This window comes from Polypterus senegalus, chromosome 9 (assembly GCF_016835505.1).
Source record: "Polypterus senegalus isolate Bchr_013 chromosome 9, ASM1683550v1, whole genome shotgun sequence".
NCBI classification, from domain to species: Eukaryota; Metazoa; Chordata; class Cladistia; order Polypteriformes; family Polypteridae; genus Polypterus; species Polypterus senegalus.
Window position 1 is genome coordinate 70,314,163 of NC_053162.1, and position 17,536 is coordinate 70,331,698.

Consider the following 17,536-nt stretch of genomic DNA (forward strand, 5'->3'; position numbering starts at 1 on the left):
ATGGGGAGTGGGGGTTGGAGCCTAACCCAGCTAGCATATAGGGAACAAGGCACAAATAAACCCTGGATAGGGCACCAGTGCATTTAAGGGCAAATAAACACATGCCAAAGACACTCCAGTTTAGTGTTACCAATTTACTTAACCTGCATGACTTTGGACAGTAGGAGGAAACCCACGTAAACACTTGGAGAACATGCAAACTCCATACAGGGAGGACTTGGGACATGAACCCTGGTCTCCTTATTGCAAGGCAGCAGTTCTGTGCCACCTTTAAAAAGAATTATATTGTACAAAAATAAACTAAATGTTGTTTTCTACAGATGAGGTCAAGATGAAATTCTCTTTGTCGCTAACAAGTTTCTATACCTAGCTTCATATCTTTAGGTTTTGTGGTTGTGGGAACTTGTTTCAAAGTCACTCGTCACAAAAGACATTCTTTTAGCAGCTACAAGAGCTTTGGAGATTTTTGTAAAGTATAGATTTAATTAATTTTGAAATTCTTGTAAAATACAGATTTAATTCATTTAGCTTTTTTATTTTTTAACCATACACTCTGAGCAGTAGAAAGTGGCTGCTAATTTTCCACATGTAATCAATGTGTGTCCCAGCTGTGCCATCATGGAAAAGACAGACAGATAGATAGTAATTTATTCCAAAGTTTTACATGAGATCAAAGAAGACAGAAATATTTATAACATCATCAACACCCACAAACTACACAAGAATTACCAAAAAGAAGAAAAAAAGTTTGACTTTGTCGCAGTGAGCCATTATAAAGGTGTATTGTCATATATATAAAGGAACCTTAGTATCATTTCTTGACCCCTCTTTAGACTAATTGGTTGGTGAAAATCAATCAATGAGTGTTTTAGAAGGAGGGTGTGCAGCATAATTCATAAATGGAGTCATATGTTCTCTCTTCCTTCCTGAACTATTACCTCTGGCAGGTCAACCGTGCACCCTATAACTGAACCTGAGTGAACCTGACTTCTTAATTAGCTTGTTGATTTAGTAGGCTTCTCTTGAAGTGAATGCAATCACCTAAGAAAAAAAGAGTGTTCTCTGGCCATTCTTATATAGTTCATCTGTGTTTCTAGACCAATGCAACTTATCATTGATGTGGACCCCCAAACACATATACAAGTGTGCCACACTCCACCTCCACTCCCTGAAGAGTAACTGGGCATAGAACAGCTTTGGTGCAGAGAAGTCAATAGTCAGTTTCTTGGTTTTACTGATGTTGAGTTGCAGGCAATTTTGATTGCAAAAAAAGAAAAAAAAAAAAAAATTCTCCACCTGTCTCCTATAGGCTCATCCTCCTTGTCTATATACTCTATTAGTGAAGAATCAAGGAATTTCTGCAAATCAAGTTTATTGTCATGTGTGCATAATACAATGAAATTCGTACTGCATGTCCAAGTGGTCATTCTTAAGAGGACTGCCACAGGGTAGGGAACCAACACCTTGAGCATTTCCACAACAGAGTCTGGACTCTTGCAGAATAACATTACCAATCAACCACACTATTTATTTTATTAAATGAGGTGTTCTGTTGTAACAATAATAATATAAATTGAATTCTGTGAAAATTAAGTTTTTTAAAAAATTATATCAATACAAACACTGGAACAATATTCATTCAAAAGGGAATCCAGGATAAACACTAAATTCTATGTAGCATTTTTTGATGGTTGGCTGCTCCGTCACTGAAAGCAGGCCATGTTCCTAAAACCTAAAAGCAGAAGATGATGTTATGTGTACACAGTTCAGACTGTGGGAAGGGATTTAATTTAAGACAAAATATTTACTGTAAGTAGCTTTAATCTTAGAATGATAATGAACACCAGACACCCTAGAATGAGAATTATTGTGACAGTAATTCTGGGCTTTTCATTTATGACTTGTTTAGTCAAGGAAAAAAAATGAGTCCAGTGATCAGAAAAAGATGTAGTAAAAGGCTTCTGCCGAGACTGACCTGCCGTTAGCAGAACTACAGTCGTTTAGCTAAAAGCTGACAGCAGCAACAGTGCTGCTAAAAGAATTGGTTACACTTTAGTTTAGGCACTGCAAAAAATACATCTATTACTCATTTACTATTATGTAACAAGACCTTAAGAAAAGCTTCTTCTGGTCTTAATTATAGAATACAGGATATGTAAATACAGTATGTTATTCATCTCTGTACATCCTGGCATATTACATGCTGGTAAAATTACTTGTAAATATGAAGTATGCGATATCAAGAGAACAATTTCTCACTTAAGGCCACATCTGACCATTCCAAAGTGGTTATTTTTAGTAGGCCACACCACTGGTTTTGTAAGTGTTATTACACTAAATGAAACCTTTGTTAAGGTCATATTACATAAGAATAAACAAGTAATAGGTGCATTTTTGCAGAACCTGAACTAAACTGTTGCCAAAGAGTTATATTGGGATGTACCGTTTGTTTTGCCTGGCAGCCAACACCACAACTGACTTCCACCCCCACCAGCAAAAAAAGAAGGTAGCAGTGGGGTAAAGAACATCAACACTGGTATCTGTAGGGATGGATTAACACTGTCCAATCTGAATAATCTATGTTCCTGTACAAACTGAGCAGCAACTTCCTGCTAAAGCATATTTAAATATTATTGCCATCTAGTGTGTCCCTTCATTGTAGAAGTGTTGGTCTGTGTATAAACAGGCTGCTTGACTAATGCTCAGTGTCACATATTTAAGAAACTCAAGGACAGGTCCCAGAAACTTCACTGTAAATTCAGTTTGCTGTGACTGTCAGAATCAACAAAACTCAGTTCAGTGGAGCGTCTCTCCTTGATGAGGAATACCAACGTATTGGCAGTTGAAAGTTACCTCAAGCTAATTTGCCGTAATTATCAAACATATTGGAGTCCAAATGAGTCTGCATGTTCAGAGAGTAAGTGATGGTCCCAAGAAGCTTTTAAGTAAAGGAACATCATTAAAGTAGATGAGGGAAATTATATGAATAATTTAATGCAAAAGAGAGAATCCATCAAAACTATAAAGTATACAGTAAATTAACTTACAAATCCTATTTGTTTTTCAATTAAGTTGTACTTTGTGCAAATTCTTCATTTGGCACCTATTTACAGTATCTATAATAATTAAATATCAGTAATTTTCCAATAAAATAATACATTCATGTATCAAATCAGTCAAATTCAGTAAGTCAATGTTTATTTTTCTGAATGCTATATTTCCACAATGAGCACTGAGTTAACTTATTAAAGCAAAAAAAAAAATATTTGCACATTTACAACTTCAGACCTCTAATATTTTGCCATTACGGCAAAAGAACATACAGAAAGGTATTTTCTTTTGAACACTTAACTCTGAATTGCCAATTCCAAAGAGCAAGCAGACTCCTTTTTCTTCATCCACCCAGTTGTATATCTATCAGATCATTTTAGCTGCAAATGTAGATTGTAAAATATTTTCTGATATTATAACATTAGAGACATAATTTTCCCATCTTATTTATTTTTTCTTTCATTTGTTAACATTGCAATACCTTCTAAGCATTGATCTTCATAAGAACTTGTTTCAACACTATCATCTGACATGTCAGATAACAAGGCCTTAAAATGCGCTTCAGGGTGGGGACTGCCTGACATTTCAGTAAGAGTTGGCTTTTCATAAGCAACAGATGCTCTCTGTGGAATAGCAAATTTTAGTGGGAAAAATATCACCAACAATATAAATGTTAGAAGAGTGTGAATTTGATAGAATGCTGTTGTCCCAAAAAAGTCATAGACAGAGCCAGCATAAAATGATCCCAATCCCATTCCGGGGCCAAGATAAATGGACAGGATTATAAATCTGGCATCTCTCTTAATTGCAGGAGGTGCAATATACTCAGTAAAAGCCTCGAGGGCATTAAAAGCCAGTGTATGGCGGAAAGCATAAAGAAATTCAACAAGGATGAAAAAAATCAAGACCTTAGTATAGCAGTAGGCAAGGGACTGAATACCAGCTGTGAACACTGCAAGGGAGAACATCCAGTGATACTGCTGACTTTGTGTTTCCCAGCTATCTAAAATAAATTTGAAAACAATTTCAAGGAGATTCTGAATAACCAATATTAGAGCTAAAAGCACAACTGGAGCTTCCACATCACGCAAGTACCAGAGCTGAACCACATCAAATCCAAAAGTAAGAAAGCCAATAAGGAATGCAATCAAAGTGTAAGGTGAGTGTTGTATATTGCACAAAAGTAGTTTAGCGCTATTTTCAATGGCTGTGTAGCGGTAAGTACTTGCTGTAAAGGAGTGAAAGGGATAGAAGAAAATCATTCCAGCAGCAAATATAACAAAGACAGTGCTACAAGCAACATGGTACAAAAATGGATTAGCTGGTGTTAAGTGGCACATTCCAAAATTAATCATGAGGCAGATTACAAAGGAACCCACAAAGGATCCTAATGCATCCCATCTCTTAACTTTCTTGTAATAACTCAAAAGATCTTTTGCTTCCAGGAAATTCCATAAAGAATCATCTGCAATGAACTGAATAGCAGTAAGGAACACATCGCTAATTAGCACAACACAAAACACCCAGACATAATATTGACTAACAGTTAAAACTGGAAAACTGTTTGCAGTAACAGTCAAAACAGTAGTGTTTCTAAATTCAGCAAGAACAGAATTTGGCCCAACTTTTGTATGTCTTACAAGGTTCTGGTAATTGTTATGATAATTTGAAACTGCAGAACTGAATTCTGATTCTTTCTGTTCCTGAATTCCAAAACCAAAAGGGTTGGAGGTAATCACTGGGGTATGTCTAGGTAAGGGGATGTTTTGATTGTCTGCTGACTGCTTGCCTTTATTATTAGCGTCTGAGGGTTTGCCTGACAGAGTACTGTTGGAAACAGAAATATATTTTTTATTCAAATGCTGCTTAACAGCAGGAGGAACCATTTTCAGCAACAGGTCTTTCAAAGAAACCTTTTTTGCAGCCAGCTTTGTCACATGCTGATTGTAATCTGCTCTGTTCTTCCAAATAGGATTATGTGATGTGTTTATAAAAGCTTTAGCAGGACTGGGCTTTTCTATGTAACTAGCAGTCATGTATTTCTCGGTATTGACAGTATCCACTAATGCAGGCTTTGCTTGTGTGGTATTTTGCTTCCATCTGTGTTTGGACGTAATCCTTTGCTGCTTTACTTCAGTGGTGTTAATTACCATCCTCATGCTTTTAAAAACAGTACTTGTCTTGTTAATATACTGACTTTCTGCTCTCCTTTCAACTAATATACTATCTTCTAGTGCAGTCCTCTTTCTGTCTTTTTTCCTTAGCCAGTTTGGTTTTCTTGTACTCATTTGGTTAGTAGGCTTTAAAAATGATGACTCCCCACAGTAAAGACTGTTGTCTCCCTGGTATGGATCTGCAATGCAGACAAAAATGCTGACCCCGGAAAAAGCAAAAAGCCCCAATAAGAACACCAACGATGCTCTGTGCTTTATTTTACCAATCAAATTCATTAATGGTGGTAGAAGAATCATTGACATTAACTGTTTTGCTCCAAAGAGACAACCAAGCTGAAATGGGGTAATCCTCCATGAATATAAATAAATTGGTAAAAAGGCAAACAAGAGGCTTCTGGCAGCAGAAAAGCAAAAAAGAAATCCCCTCAAAGCCACAAAGGCACAGCCTTCTTTCTCATACCAAAAAAGCTTTACCATTCTGTGATGCTTGAAAAGTTAGAATCCTTTACAACCCATTAATGTCTGTGGGGAGAAATTATAGCATTGTTTGATTTTCATCAGCTAGTTACTGAAGTTTGGAAAGGTGCACTCATCCATGTTATCCTTTTTTCTGTTTGTTCCTGTTTTGATATCATAAACCAAGGAAAACAACTCATGCTATTGAGTATTGCAGTCTGGACGGTAGTATGTATTCTTCCCAGTCATCTTCCTTAAACTCTACTGAAACCCTCTCATACAATGTCCAGGAATTCTGCTATATCTTTCACAGATATATTTAGTCTGGTGAAACAAAATACAAAAATAATAGTCAACAACTTGTTGAAAAGGAATTAAGGACAACTGAAATAAAAATATTTAAAAAACTGGTGTGGTCAGACAAAGTACGGGCTGTCAATACTGTTAAAGGCCCGCCTTTATTGTATTTATATTGGCCAGAAAAGACCACAAACTAATAAGGGGTTTCTTGTGGTTATTCTTAGTTATGGCATTGGTCTTCATTATTTTCAGTCTTTCTCTATGTTATATCAAGTTCTTTTCTGGTTTATTTTGTTTTACGGCAGACAAAGGAGTCAATGAGAGTGTGCAATGCAGTGTATATATTAAAAATTGGTATTCTTTATACTTAATAATATGACATTTTTAAAAAGCCAATGAGTAAAATTATAAAATAATAAATAATAATAATGCCAAATAAGGACACACAAGTCTACACATATAATGAAATTCTAATTAAAAAAAATTACCAATGAGCATTTTTAAATCCATTAAAACCTTCATAAATTATAATGTTTATGCCTTTCCTAAATTAGACACAGAACTGAAGAAAATTTAACATTAATGGGGGATCTTAAGAACTTCTGGGACTACACCAACCTGTTGTATATAGGGATTACAATTAATCACAAACAAAGTGAGTTGCTTGTATGATATCACAGTATATTTTAATATTATTTACAAGTGAAGAGCTAATTTTTAACTTAACGATTTTAGCTTCTACTCATATAATGCAACAATTGTATGTTGTTTCATTGCCCTAAATGTATGATGTGGTATAACCTAAACAGATGAAATATTTATTTTTGGCCACACAACATAAATCACAGGGTTAGAGTACTCACCTCCATAAAATATCCAAACAGTACAACCTGTGTTAGTAGCAAGACAGTTTCTACTTCAATTCTACAGCCTTACACTTGCTCAGTTTTGAGGCATAAAGTATAAAGAAAACAAGATACCCCCAATGATAAAAATTGCATTTAACTGTAAACTACAGACATGCCATCTGGATAATTCTGCAACCTCTACGCAAACTTCCAATGGATTGACTCTAAAAATGTTTTAACAACAGAATACTCTTTGATCCTAAAAAAACAAACCTTTGCATCTTGTTATGCACAGACAAAACTATTGCTATTTAAACTGATGTGTTTGTCACATCATACCAACAAGTGGCAAATGTGAATACCATGGAATTTAACAACACTGGCTGTCCTTCATTTTTAAATATTTGCAATGTGCACTGCTTAATATTAAAACATGATCCATCTTTTTAACTGTCCATTAAACTTGGGGATGGTGCCCAGTCACACAAATCTGGAAAAGAATATAATCCTGATTCAAAATACTGCCTTGAGATTTTGCACCCATGAAGTTTTCCTTAACATTTCTGGACTTTGATGGTGCTGGGCCATATTAGTAAATTTTTAATATTCTGATATAGAATCTAATAAAGGAGTTAATCCTGCTCATAATTCATATTCACAATGTTAAGTGTGTGCATACAAATGAATGTTATTGCACAATGATAAATACTATGTAATTTTATTTCAACAGTATATTAAAGTGCTTTAAAACTTCTCAAATTACGAGCAGATACTGTTTTCACGAGTTTATTTTTGGCTGTTAAGGATATGTTTGCATGTACTACTGTGTTTTTTACATTTCTTACGGACAGGTTCCAATAGAAGGTGAAAATAGAAAAAATGTAATTCTTTTGCAATCCGTCTTTATTCAGAACCAACTTAATATAACTTTGCAAAAAGAAAAAGGTTGTTTCTGTCAGTGTTAATTTGGACAGCTAATGATGGCAGTAGAAAATGCAACAATAGTACCTGGTATACTATTGAACTTGAATATTTTGAAAGTACAATATAATAATATAAATCACTGTTAAGAAATATCTATTGAATTTTATTTATAAGAACAGTAATGAATTTTATTTATAGGAACAGTGTATAAAACTCTTTTTCAATATAAGAAAATACATAATGTAGAAAGAATTGTTCGGTTACATTAAAACACATTTAAACATTAAAAAAAGTCTATTTTATATTTTACAGTACACACATTTCCAGAATCGGTCAACAATGGAGATTAGATTAGACTGATTAGATAAAGGTCAATAATATATGATCTCAGAATTCTACAGACATATTGTGCCCAGTGTAAAGGAGCTTTTTGCTTTCGGTAACTTTCAGTGGCTTCAGGCCAACTAGCATGCCTTGTAATTAAGTAGCCATTGGCAACACTTATATTAGTATTGCTTATTAACATTCACTTTCTATTTTCTTTTAAGGAAAAAGAGAAAACGCAGCCAAAATGAATTGTCATAAAAGTAAGACAGAAATGTGATTTTCTTATAGTAAAAAATGATGTCATGTACCATAATAACTTTAAATAGTAAAACAAAGCTGCCAGTCTACATGTGACTTTTACTGTAGTTTAGCTGTTCACCTGTGCACTTTAAAGCTCTATTCAGCTGATGTTTCTGGTATACAATATCTGTAGTTACACTGCCATAGTGTTGTAAACTAGCATAGATTACTACATGACTGAAGATACTCCTCTTTTGGTGACAGCTGGAAATTCAAGAACCACAAAGTGCTGCCCAAAAGGAATCTCTTTCATGCATTCCTCAGATTTCATAGCTTATTTTTTGGATGTCTCTTTTTCCTCTGCAGACACTTCTACAGACAGGTTTTTCCCTCTGGTAGAATTTAACGTGGAGCTGTCTGAGGACACAGATACTGCATCCTGGTTGTCATCTTCTGCCATTCCTTGTGGAGAAGGTGTTTGCTTTAGGGAAGTGGACGGCTGAGGATTAAAGAAAATAATACAATGTAGTTATTCCTTTGTAAGTAATGCTTTATCTTAGTGCAAGAAAGAAAAATACACTCTGTTAAGTAGTTTCATGAGTTGCAGTTGCATGATTTATTTGTCCAAACTGCTATTATTGGTACAGCATAGAGGTTTGTTGAATTTGTTCAGCATTGAAGGATTGTAATTATTAGAAATGAAGCATTGTTTTATTCCAACCAAGGAACAATGGCTCAGGAAGGGTCTGGAGTGGACTTAATAGGTTGTGCTAGAATGTCTCATACTTGTCATGATGGTTATGAGAAGGAGTACAGGAGTCAAGTAGGCATTTCAAAAAAACAGTAGCCATCGCATGATTAGACATACAAGCTGGGCCAAGTAATCTATGACAGGATTTACATTGTGCATTGTGTCAAGGAGACAAGTGGCATTATGTTTTCATACTTTTGTATGCAATTCCAATGGAACTCAATATTAAGAATGACTCAATGCCAATGTCATTACATGATAGTCCAAACTGATCAAACTCTAGGATAAAGGCCAATTACCTCTAAGGAGCTGGACTTCTGCAGTCGTGGCTGGATTCTTGTGAGGGATCCTTCAATTCCAGACTGCTTACTAGCTGCTACAGCCACTTGGAGAAGTTTGGGGGTTTCAGCTCTAGGACGAATCACATGTTTTGCCTTTTCTGCCGCCTCTTTAGTTTTCTGGTTTTTGTTGAGCATTTTTCTAAAATAAAAAAAATGATCAAATATTCAGTGAATTAATGAGATCATGTAAATAACATATTCTTCTTAAAGTGCATTTTTAAAGAAGCACGACAGCTATTTTCTTTAATATGACCTATTCTAAATCCATGAAATAAAGATAAATTGCACATTAACTCTGTCATTAGTGTTCTCTGCAGTGAAGAACTCTCTTTTGAGCTTTCTTCTGAATATAGTTTGAATGTGGAAAGTACAGTTATTTTTCTATATAATAATAAGGACTGCAGACCACCGTGACCCTGTAGTTAGGATATAGCGAGTTGGATGATGGATGAAAGGATATAATAAGGACTATCACCAGATCCATACCGGATCGGTCGAGCCCCGGGTTATCAACGACTGCCACCAGTACTGTTAGCCAACAGGGTGCTGGCGGAAATTGGGCTACTGTTGGCTGAAGAAGAAGAAGGAGAAGAAGAGGGGGGAGACGTGTCCAGGGGCTGGAGGAGAGGAGGAAAGTAAAGAGAGTGGAACTGAGGGTAGGAACTTTGAATGTTGGCAGTATGACTAGTCAGGGGAGAGAGTTAGCAGATATGATGGAAAGAAGGAAGGTTGATATATTGTGTGTGCAAGAGACTAAATGGAAGGGGAGTAAGGCCAACGTGGATTGGAGGTGGATTCAAATTGTTTTATCATGGTGTGGATGGGAGGAAAAATGGAGTAGGAGTTATTCTGAAGGAACAGTATGTCAAGAGTGTTTTGGAGGTGAAAAGAGTGTCAGGCAGAGTAATGATTATGAAGCTGGAAATTGGAGGTGTGATGATGAATGTTGTTAGTGCACATGTACTGCAAGTTGGGTGTGCAATGGGTGAGAAAGAAGATTTTTGGAGTGAGTTGGATGAAGTGTTATTATTATTATTAATATTTATTATTAAGTGGTGAACAGTGTACCCAAGGGACAGAAAGTGGTGAATGAAGCGGATTTCAATGGGCATGTTGGTGAAGGGAACAGTGGAGACGAGGAGGTGATGTGTAGGTATGGTGTCAAGGAGAAGAAAGAAGAAGGTCAGAGGATAGTGGATTTTACCAAAAGGATGGACATGGCTATGGTGAATACATATTTTAAGAAGAGGGAGGAACATAGGGTTACGTACAGGAGTGGAGGAAGATGCACACGGGTAGATTACATCCTATGCAGAAGAGTTGATCTGAAGGAGATTGAAGATTGCAAAGTAGTGGCAGGAGAAAGTGTATTTAAGCATCATAGGATGGTGGTCTGTAGGATGAAGTTGGAGATCAAGAAGAGGAAGAGAGTAAGGGCAGAGCCAAGGATCAAATGGTGGAAGTTGAAAAAAGAAGACTGCAAGGTTGAGTTTAGGGAGGAGATGAGACAGGCACTGGGTGGGCAGTGAAGAGTTACAGCTGAGAAACTACAGCAGATGTAGTAAGGGTGACAGCAAGAAGGGTGCTTGGCGTGACATCTGGAAAGAGGAAGCAGGAAGAGGAAACCTGAGGGTGGAATGAGGAAATACAGGAGAGTATACAGAAGAAGAGGATGGCAAAGAAGAAGTGGTATAGTCAGAGAGATGCAGAAAGTAGACAAGAGTGCAAGGAGATAAGGCGCAAGGTGAAGAGAGAGGTGGCGATGGCTAATGAAAAGACGTATGATGAGTTGTATGAGAGTTTGGACACTAAGAAGGGAGTCCTGTATCAATTGGCTAGACAGAGGGCCCGAGCTGGCAAAGATGTGCAGCAGGTTAGGGTGTTAAAGGATAAACATGGAAATGTACTCACAAGTGAGGAGAGTGTGTTGAGCAGATGGAAAGAGAACTTTGAGAGGCTGATGAATGAAGAGAATGAGAGAGAGAAGAGGTTGGATGATGTGGAGATAGTGAATCAGGAAGTGCAATGGATTAGCAAGGAGGAAGTAAGGACAGCTATGAAGAGGATGAAAAATGGAAAGGCCTTTGGTCCAGATGACATACCTATGGAAGCATGGAGGTGTTTAGGAGAGATGGCAGTGGAGTTTTTACCCAGATTGTTTAATGGAATCTTGGAAAGTGAGAGAATGTCTGAGGAGTGGAGAAGTAGTGTAATGGTGCCGATATTTAAGAATAATGGTGATGTGCAGGACTGCAGTAACTACAGGGGAATAAAATAGATGAGCCACAGCATGAAGTTATGGGAAAGAGTAGTGGAAGCTAGGTTAAGAAGTGAGGTGATGATTAGTGAGCAGCAGTATGGTTTCATTCCAAGAAAGAGCGCCACAAATGCAATGTTTGCTCTGAGAATGTTGATGGAGAAGTAAAGATAAGGCCAGAAAGAGTTGCATTGTGTCTTTGTGGACCTGGAGAAAGCATATGACGGGGTGCCACGAGAGGAGCTGTGGTATTGTATGAGGAAGTCGGGAGTGGCAGAGAAGTATGTAAGAGTTGTACAGGATATGTATGAGAGAAGTGTGACAGTGGTGAGGCCTGCGGTAGGAGTGACGGATGCATTCAAGTTGTAGGTGGGATTACATCAGGGATCGGCTCTGAGCCCTTTCTTATTTGCAATGATGATGGACAGGCTGACAGATGAGATTAGACAGGAGTTCCCATGGACTATGATGTTTGCTGATGACATTGTGATCTGTAGCGATAGTAGGGAGCAGGTTGAGGAGACCCTGGAGAAGTGGAGATATGCTGTAGGGAGGAGAGGAATGAAGGTCAGTAGGAACAAGACAGAATACATGTGTGTAAATGAGAGGGAGGTCAGTAGAATGGTGAGGATACAGGGAGCAGAGCTGGTGAAGGTGGATGAGTTTAAATACTTGGGATCAACAGTACAGAGCAATGGGGATTGTGGAAGAGAGTGCAGGCAGGATGGAATGGGTGGAGAAGAGTGTCAGGAGTGATTTGTGACAGACGAGTATCAGCAAGAGTGAAAGGGAAGGTCTACAGGATAGTAGTGGGACCGGCTACGTTATATGTGTTGGAGATGATATGCTGTGGCAAGCCCTAATGGCAGCAGCCGAAAGAAGAAGACCAGTGGTTATGTACTTCTATGAAAAATAGTTGTATATATGAATATAATGTTTAAGAAGAATTACGCACATAATAGTACATTATATTTGACTCATGCAAACTCCTGGCTACATTCATGGAAAGGTCAAAGCCTATGCTGGCTACAATGGACACAAGGCCAGGATCAGCCATAGACAGAATACCAGTCTGTCTAAAGGACACCCTCATTCACACACTTTAACTCAGTTGAGAGTAATTTGGGAGTCATGAGCATTTCTTTTGAAAATGTAAAGAGACAGACATTTATGCAAGAAACCACTGCAAACCTAGGGAGATTAAGTAAACCTGATATACTGTAAAGATATGTATGGAATGGTCCATATAGTACTTTCATGTAAATGACACTTAACCCAGGAGAATAACAGCATAATTTTCCAATAGAAATTGTAACTTTAAAATGTAAAAAGTACATTTTGATTTTTCACACACACAATAATGGCATAGAAAGAACAAAATCTACAGATCCTTATACAGTGACTACAAATAAGTCATAAAAATTATGCTTTAAGTAAGAATGTGTCCCTTTGTTAGTATTTTTGTGGACATTAAGGTGTTTTATCTGGGTTTAGATGAAAAAAAGTAAAAAAAAACTTAAGTTTTTTTGCATTCATCTTTGTTTGAGATTAGAGAAGCTGTATTTCTGTACTTGTAATTGTTCAAGCTGTAATCAAATATTAGTTTCATGGGAGACTCCAAAACAATACAATTTTTTTTTTTATAGCCCAAAATCACACAAGAAGTCCCCCAATGGGCTTTAACTTTTGCCTCTTGGCAGCCTTCCAGCCTTGACTCTCTAAGAAGACAAGGAAAAACTCCCAAAAAAACCCTTGTAGGAAAAAAATGGAAGAAACTTTGGGAAAGGCAGTTCAAAAAGACACCTCTTTCCAGGTAGGTTGGGCGTGCAGTGGGTGTCAGAAAGAAGGGGGTTAATACAATACAATACACAGAACAAATCCTCAATACAGTATAAAAATAAACATTTTACAGGTATGGAGCAGAATTTAACAGTAGATATCACATAATATGATTTGGATTTGTTTAGAGTCCTGGAGACCTCAGCCATCAAGCTGCCTCCCCCATTTAGCCATTCCACAGCTGAAACAGCGCTGGACCAGCCAATCCAATGTAAGGACCCCTCTACCCCACGATTACTGCGATCCTCCATCAGGGATGACTTTACCTTAGGCAGGCAAAACAACTTGGCAGGTGGGCTGTGGCACCAAGTGCCACATTTGAGTACTGAGAAGAAAAAAAGTTACTGTGGTGAAAAAACTCAAAACTGAATTATAATTAAAGTTAGACCAAAGGCATGTGAAAAACTGTCTATTTGAAAGAAGATTCTTTAGTCTATTACTAAACCACTAGCCAACCCGCGGTGTATCATATGCCGCATAATCAGGCCGGTTTTTTAATGATTTTTAAGCACAGGGAGAAAATTAACATTTGAAAAATCGGTAATGTAATAAATCAGCAAGAAAAGCAACATTGTAACAATGCATGGAACGAACCAGCACACAATCATCCGTGACTGAAAACAGGCGGACCGCCATCGCTCATGTGCCCACCTCCAACTCGTCACTTGAGTCGTTGTCATCTTTGCACAGTCCAGATGCACCTGTGACTCACATAGACTTTCTGTGGTCCTGCAGGAGCATCTAAGAAGACGCATGTTTGTCGTGGATGCGAATTACTGTTTACTGTATGTAACGTGTAAAACAGTTTGCTATGGTGCATGCGGTTGTGCATTGTAACCAAAAACTCGGTTTTTAAAGACTGCTTACTTCATTGTGTTTTAACCACAGTTGTAAAGGATTGTTTTAAGGATCCCATGGGATACCCCTCGCAAACCGTTTTACACGCTGCATATGGCAATTCACCTCCGGCGTGGCTCCTTCCTGCGTGCGCCATAGGTGTGTTACTTGTCGGCGGCTTAGTGAATCCACGCCCCTTCCGGCGTGCTTTCCATGATTGTCATGCCTTAGTGAATTATATATATAGATAATTAACCATTCTGTCTTGAATAATGAGCTCATTGTTTGATGCAAGCGTAGCACAGAACAGTATATGGAGAAAACTATCTCTAACATGAAGAAAAGTTGGGAGTATGCGCTGATGGCGCGTTGCTGCACTTTCCACTTAATTGCAGCAGGTAACACCTAAGCACCACACCGGAACAGTGTTTTTTTTTTTACGGTGTCTGGAGTTCCAATCCTAACACCAACCCCCAAGTTTACCCTGTAAATTGGAGGAACTGATTGCAGAGCTAGATGCAGATTAATGTCATATCCAGGACAAACTAATTGCAGATTAAGGGCCTTGCTCAGCGGCAGAACAGTGTACAGTCCCTTCTTGCGCTTACAGAATTTAAAACTGGCAACGTTCCGATTGCTGGCACAAGTCCTTAACCTTGGAGCCACCACTTTGCACAATTTGAAGCACACTCTTAAAAATAACGGTGCCAGAGTGGTTCTTCAGACCAATGTCATATGGGAACCATTTTTTATTCCCAAAGACCCATCCATATTAAGGTTCCAGAAAGAAATTTTATTTATTTAAATCATTAACAGGTTGCATACAGTAAATATGAATATACTGTATGGTAACAGATGTGTGAAATACCAATGGGTTATGATTTCAAAAGGGCTCTTGCTGCATACGTATAGAGGTGTTCTTAATCTATTAGTGTTCTGTTAGGTAGCCAACTATACATTAAAGACATTGAGTTTTTTTCTATATTTTAGGAAGTTTTTCAAAACATATAGAACCAGTTCCATATGCAAAGAACCCTTCCCAAAATTAGCAATGGTTCTATGAGGAGCCACACAACCCAGCAAAAAACCATATATAGTGCGATTAAAGAGCCAATATTTTTAAGAGTGCATCCTGGTGCCGGCACCTTGTGGATAACTGCATCAGGATCTGGAAGATTTGTGAAGATTGATGGTATTGAAGGAATACAGTAAAAACACTGACAAATATCAGGTCAGATTTAAAAATTACTGATTTAGTAGAACTCTCCATCCACATTGAAGTGACTTTTGCAAATATAAATTCACAAAAATCATATGTCCATTGTAAAGACATATTTCAAAAGACTCATAGCCATGCTTCCATGAAAATTCTCCATAAACTATTGGCATTATAGGAGGTCAGAAGTATACTTAAAGAATTTGTCATTTTATGTTTCCTAATCATAATTAACCTACAAGAATTTGTTAAAGTTTATTTTCATTTGGGCAACATAGATTATTTTGCATTGAAGAATGCCAAAATATTGTAATTAACACATTTGCATTAATAATTTTAACACTTAACTCTTACAATGTATTTAATTAAATGAATAATTAGAAAAATGCCAATATTATCAGAATTTGCCCATTCCTGGGAATATACAAATGTTATGATCTCACTTATACAGTCCCACCAAAAAACATAGCAATATTATATACTGACTTGGCTTTCTTCCGCAGCAGCTTCTGTGACTCTGGATAGTGGATTAGGATATCGTTTAAATCTTTCTTGTCTAAGATGAAGAGGTTAGCAAATCCATGGGCCACCACATTTGCTGTTCTTCTGTTACCACCTCCAACAGAAAGCAGGCTATAACAGGTTACAGAATTTTAGTAAAGATAAATTAGTAACATGTCTCTTTGAAGGTGAAACGTTTCATCGTAATATTAGACTTTGCACAGTACTGGTGCAATAATCAGTTTCCAAGTTCTTATTTACATTTAAATTGAACTACCTGTGGAAATTTAATATGTTAGTTAGTTAGTGCTGTTGGTTAATCAGATTTATCTAAAGTACTGTGCAGCTGAGTACTTTTCTCTATACAATATATATATATATATATTTTACCGGGGGTAATATTATTAGGGCACTTGAGCTACTTACTGTTGAACATTTTACTCACACCATCCTTGGGGGTGCTGGTGTGAAAGAGACTGCAGCAGAACTCCATATTAAAAGGACATGATATCACCAAATTAGGGTATTCTGTAATTTTACAAAGGTGATTTGATTCATTCAAAGCTAAAAACTGCTCAAATCTCGACTCCCCATTAGCATCAAAGACTACAATTAGTTCTGCCTTAGTATATAGTGGATCTGAATATATCTACCAAAAAAAAAGTTACTATTTACTTTTACTCACTTAAAAGCAACGTCCTTTTCTTATCACACTCTGAACAACAGCATAAAAAAAAAAAATCACACTTCGTTCTGTTCAGTTGTGACTTGGCCCTGTTGGTTAATATGTGGTGTGTTTTTTCTTTCTTTTCTTATTTTCTCTTTATTTTTTTTAACTTCCAAAAGCACTGATGTTTATTGGTATTGTGAACTTAATGACATTATGCAGGGTGGAAGTAGTGAAGACTTTTTCAATAGTGCAAAGATATGCATTAATAAAAAAATGTAGTGTAATCAGTTTATCTCTGATTTATTGTTACACATGATGGACACAATGGAATGAAATTGCAGTGGCAGATTCCCACAGGACATCATCGGAGTTTGCTGCAGCCCTGTTGAGTTCTATGGAGGTTACAGACCTCTGCTACACTGGACTTTCACTACACCTGGGAGTGATTCCAGATCCAGCTAACAAACCACCTGGTGCACTCCCAGGAACAGCATTAAAGGAGCCGCCTCATTTCACTCGAAGAGACACAGTCGGGAGGAAGAGGACGAAGTTTGCCAGAGGAGAGGAGGCGGAATGAGGAAAGGAAAAGGAAGAGAAAGGGACTGTGTTGCATTGTGCTTTGACGCTTGTGAACTGTGCTGCTGTGGGGAGCGAACGAAAAGTGCCTCCCCACTATAATAAAGGTATGCTGGGTGGCAAGACTTGTGTCTGCATCTGTCTGTGTTGAGCTTTGGATGGCAGGATCACCCTCTGTTGGCCAGAGAGAGAGATGAGATTTATCATTTTGTATATAGAGAAGATCTG

At 37.4% G+C, this 17,536-nt stretch overlaps 1 protein-coding gene across 5 annotated transcripts in view; it reads right to left on the bottom strand.

Annotated features, from left to right (window-relative positions):
* Nucleotides 1-6,812: 6,812 nt before the first annotated feature.
* The window catches only part of LOC120535398 (cyclic nucleotide-gated cation channel beta-1-like), a 109,058-nt gene continuing 98,334 nt past the window's right edge, over nt 6,813-17,536 (bottom strand). For 4 of the 5 annotated variants that reach the window (XM_039763219.1, XM_039763217.1, XM_039763220.1 and 1 more), the window contains exons 17-19: nt 16,048-16,194; nt 9,371-9,551; nt 7,592-8,819 (exon numbers count right to left, since the gene is read on the bottom strand). In XM_039763219.1, coding sequence (XP_039619153.1) covers nt 8,655-8,819; nt 9,371-9,551; nt 16,048-16,194 — 493 coding nt within the window. In that variant the 3' untranslated portion in view covers nt 7,592-8,654. Of the gene's footprint in view, nt 8,820-9,370; nt 9,552-16,047; nt 16,195-17,536 lie in introns of all 5 variants that reach the window. The other variant, XM_039763221.1, reaches the window with a different exon arrangement.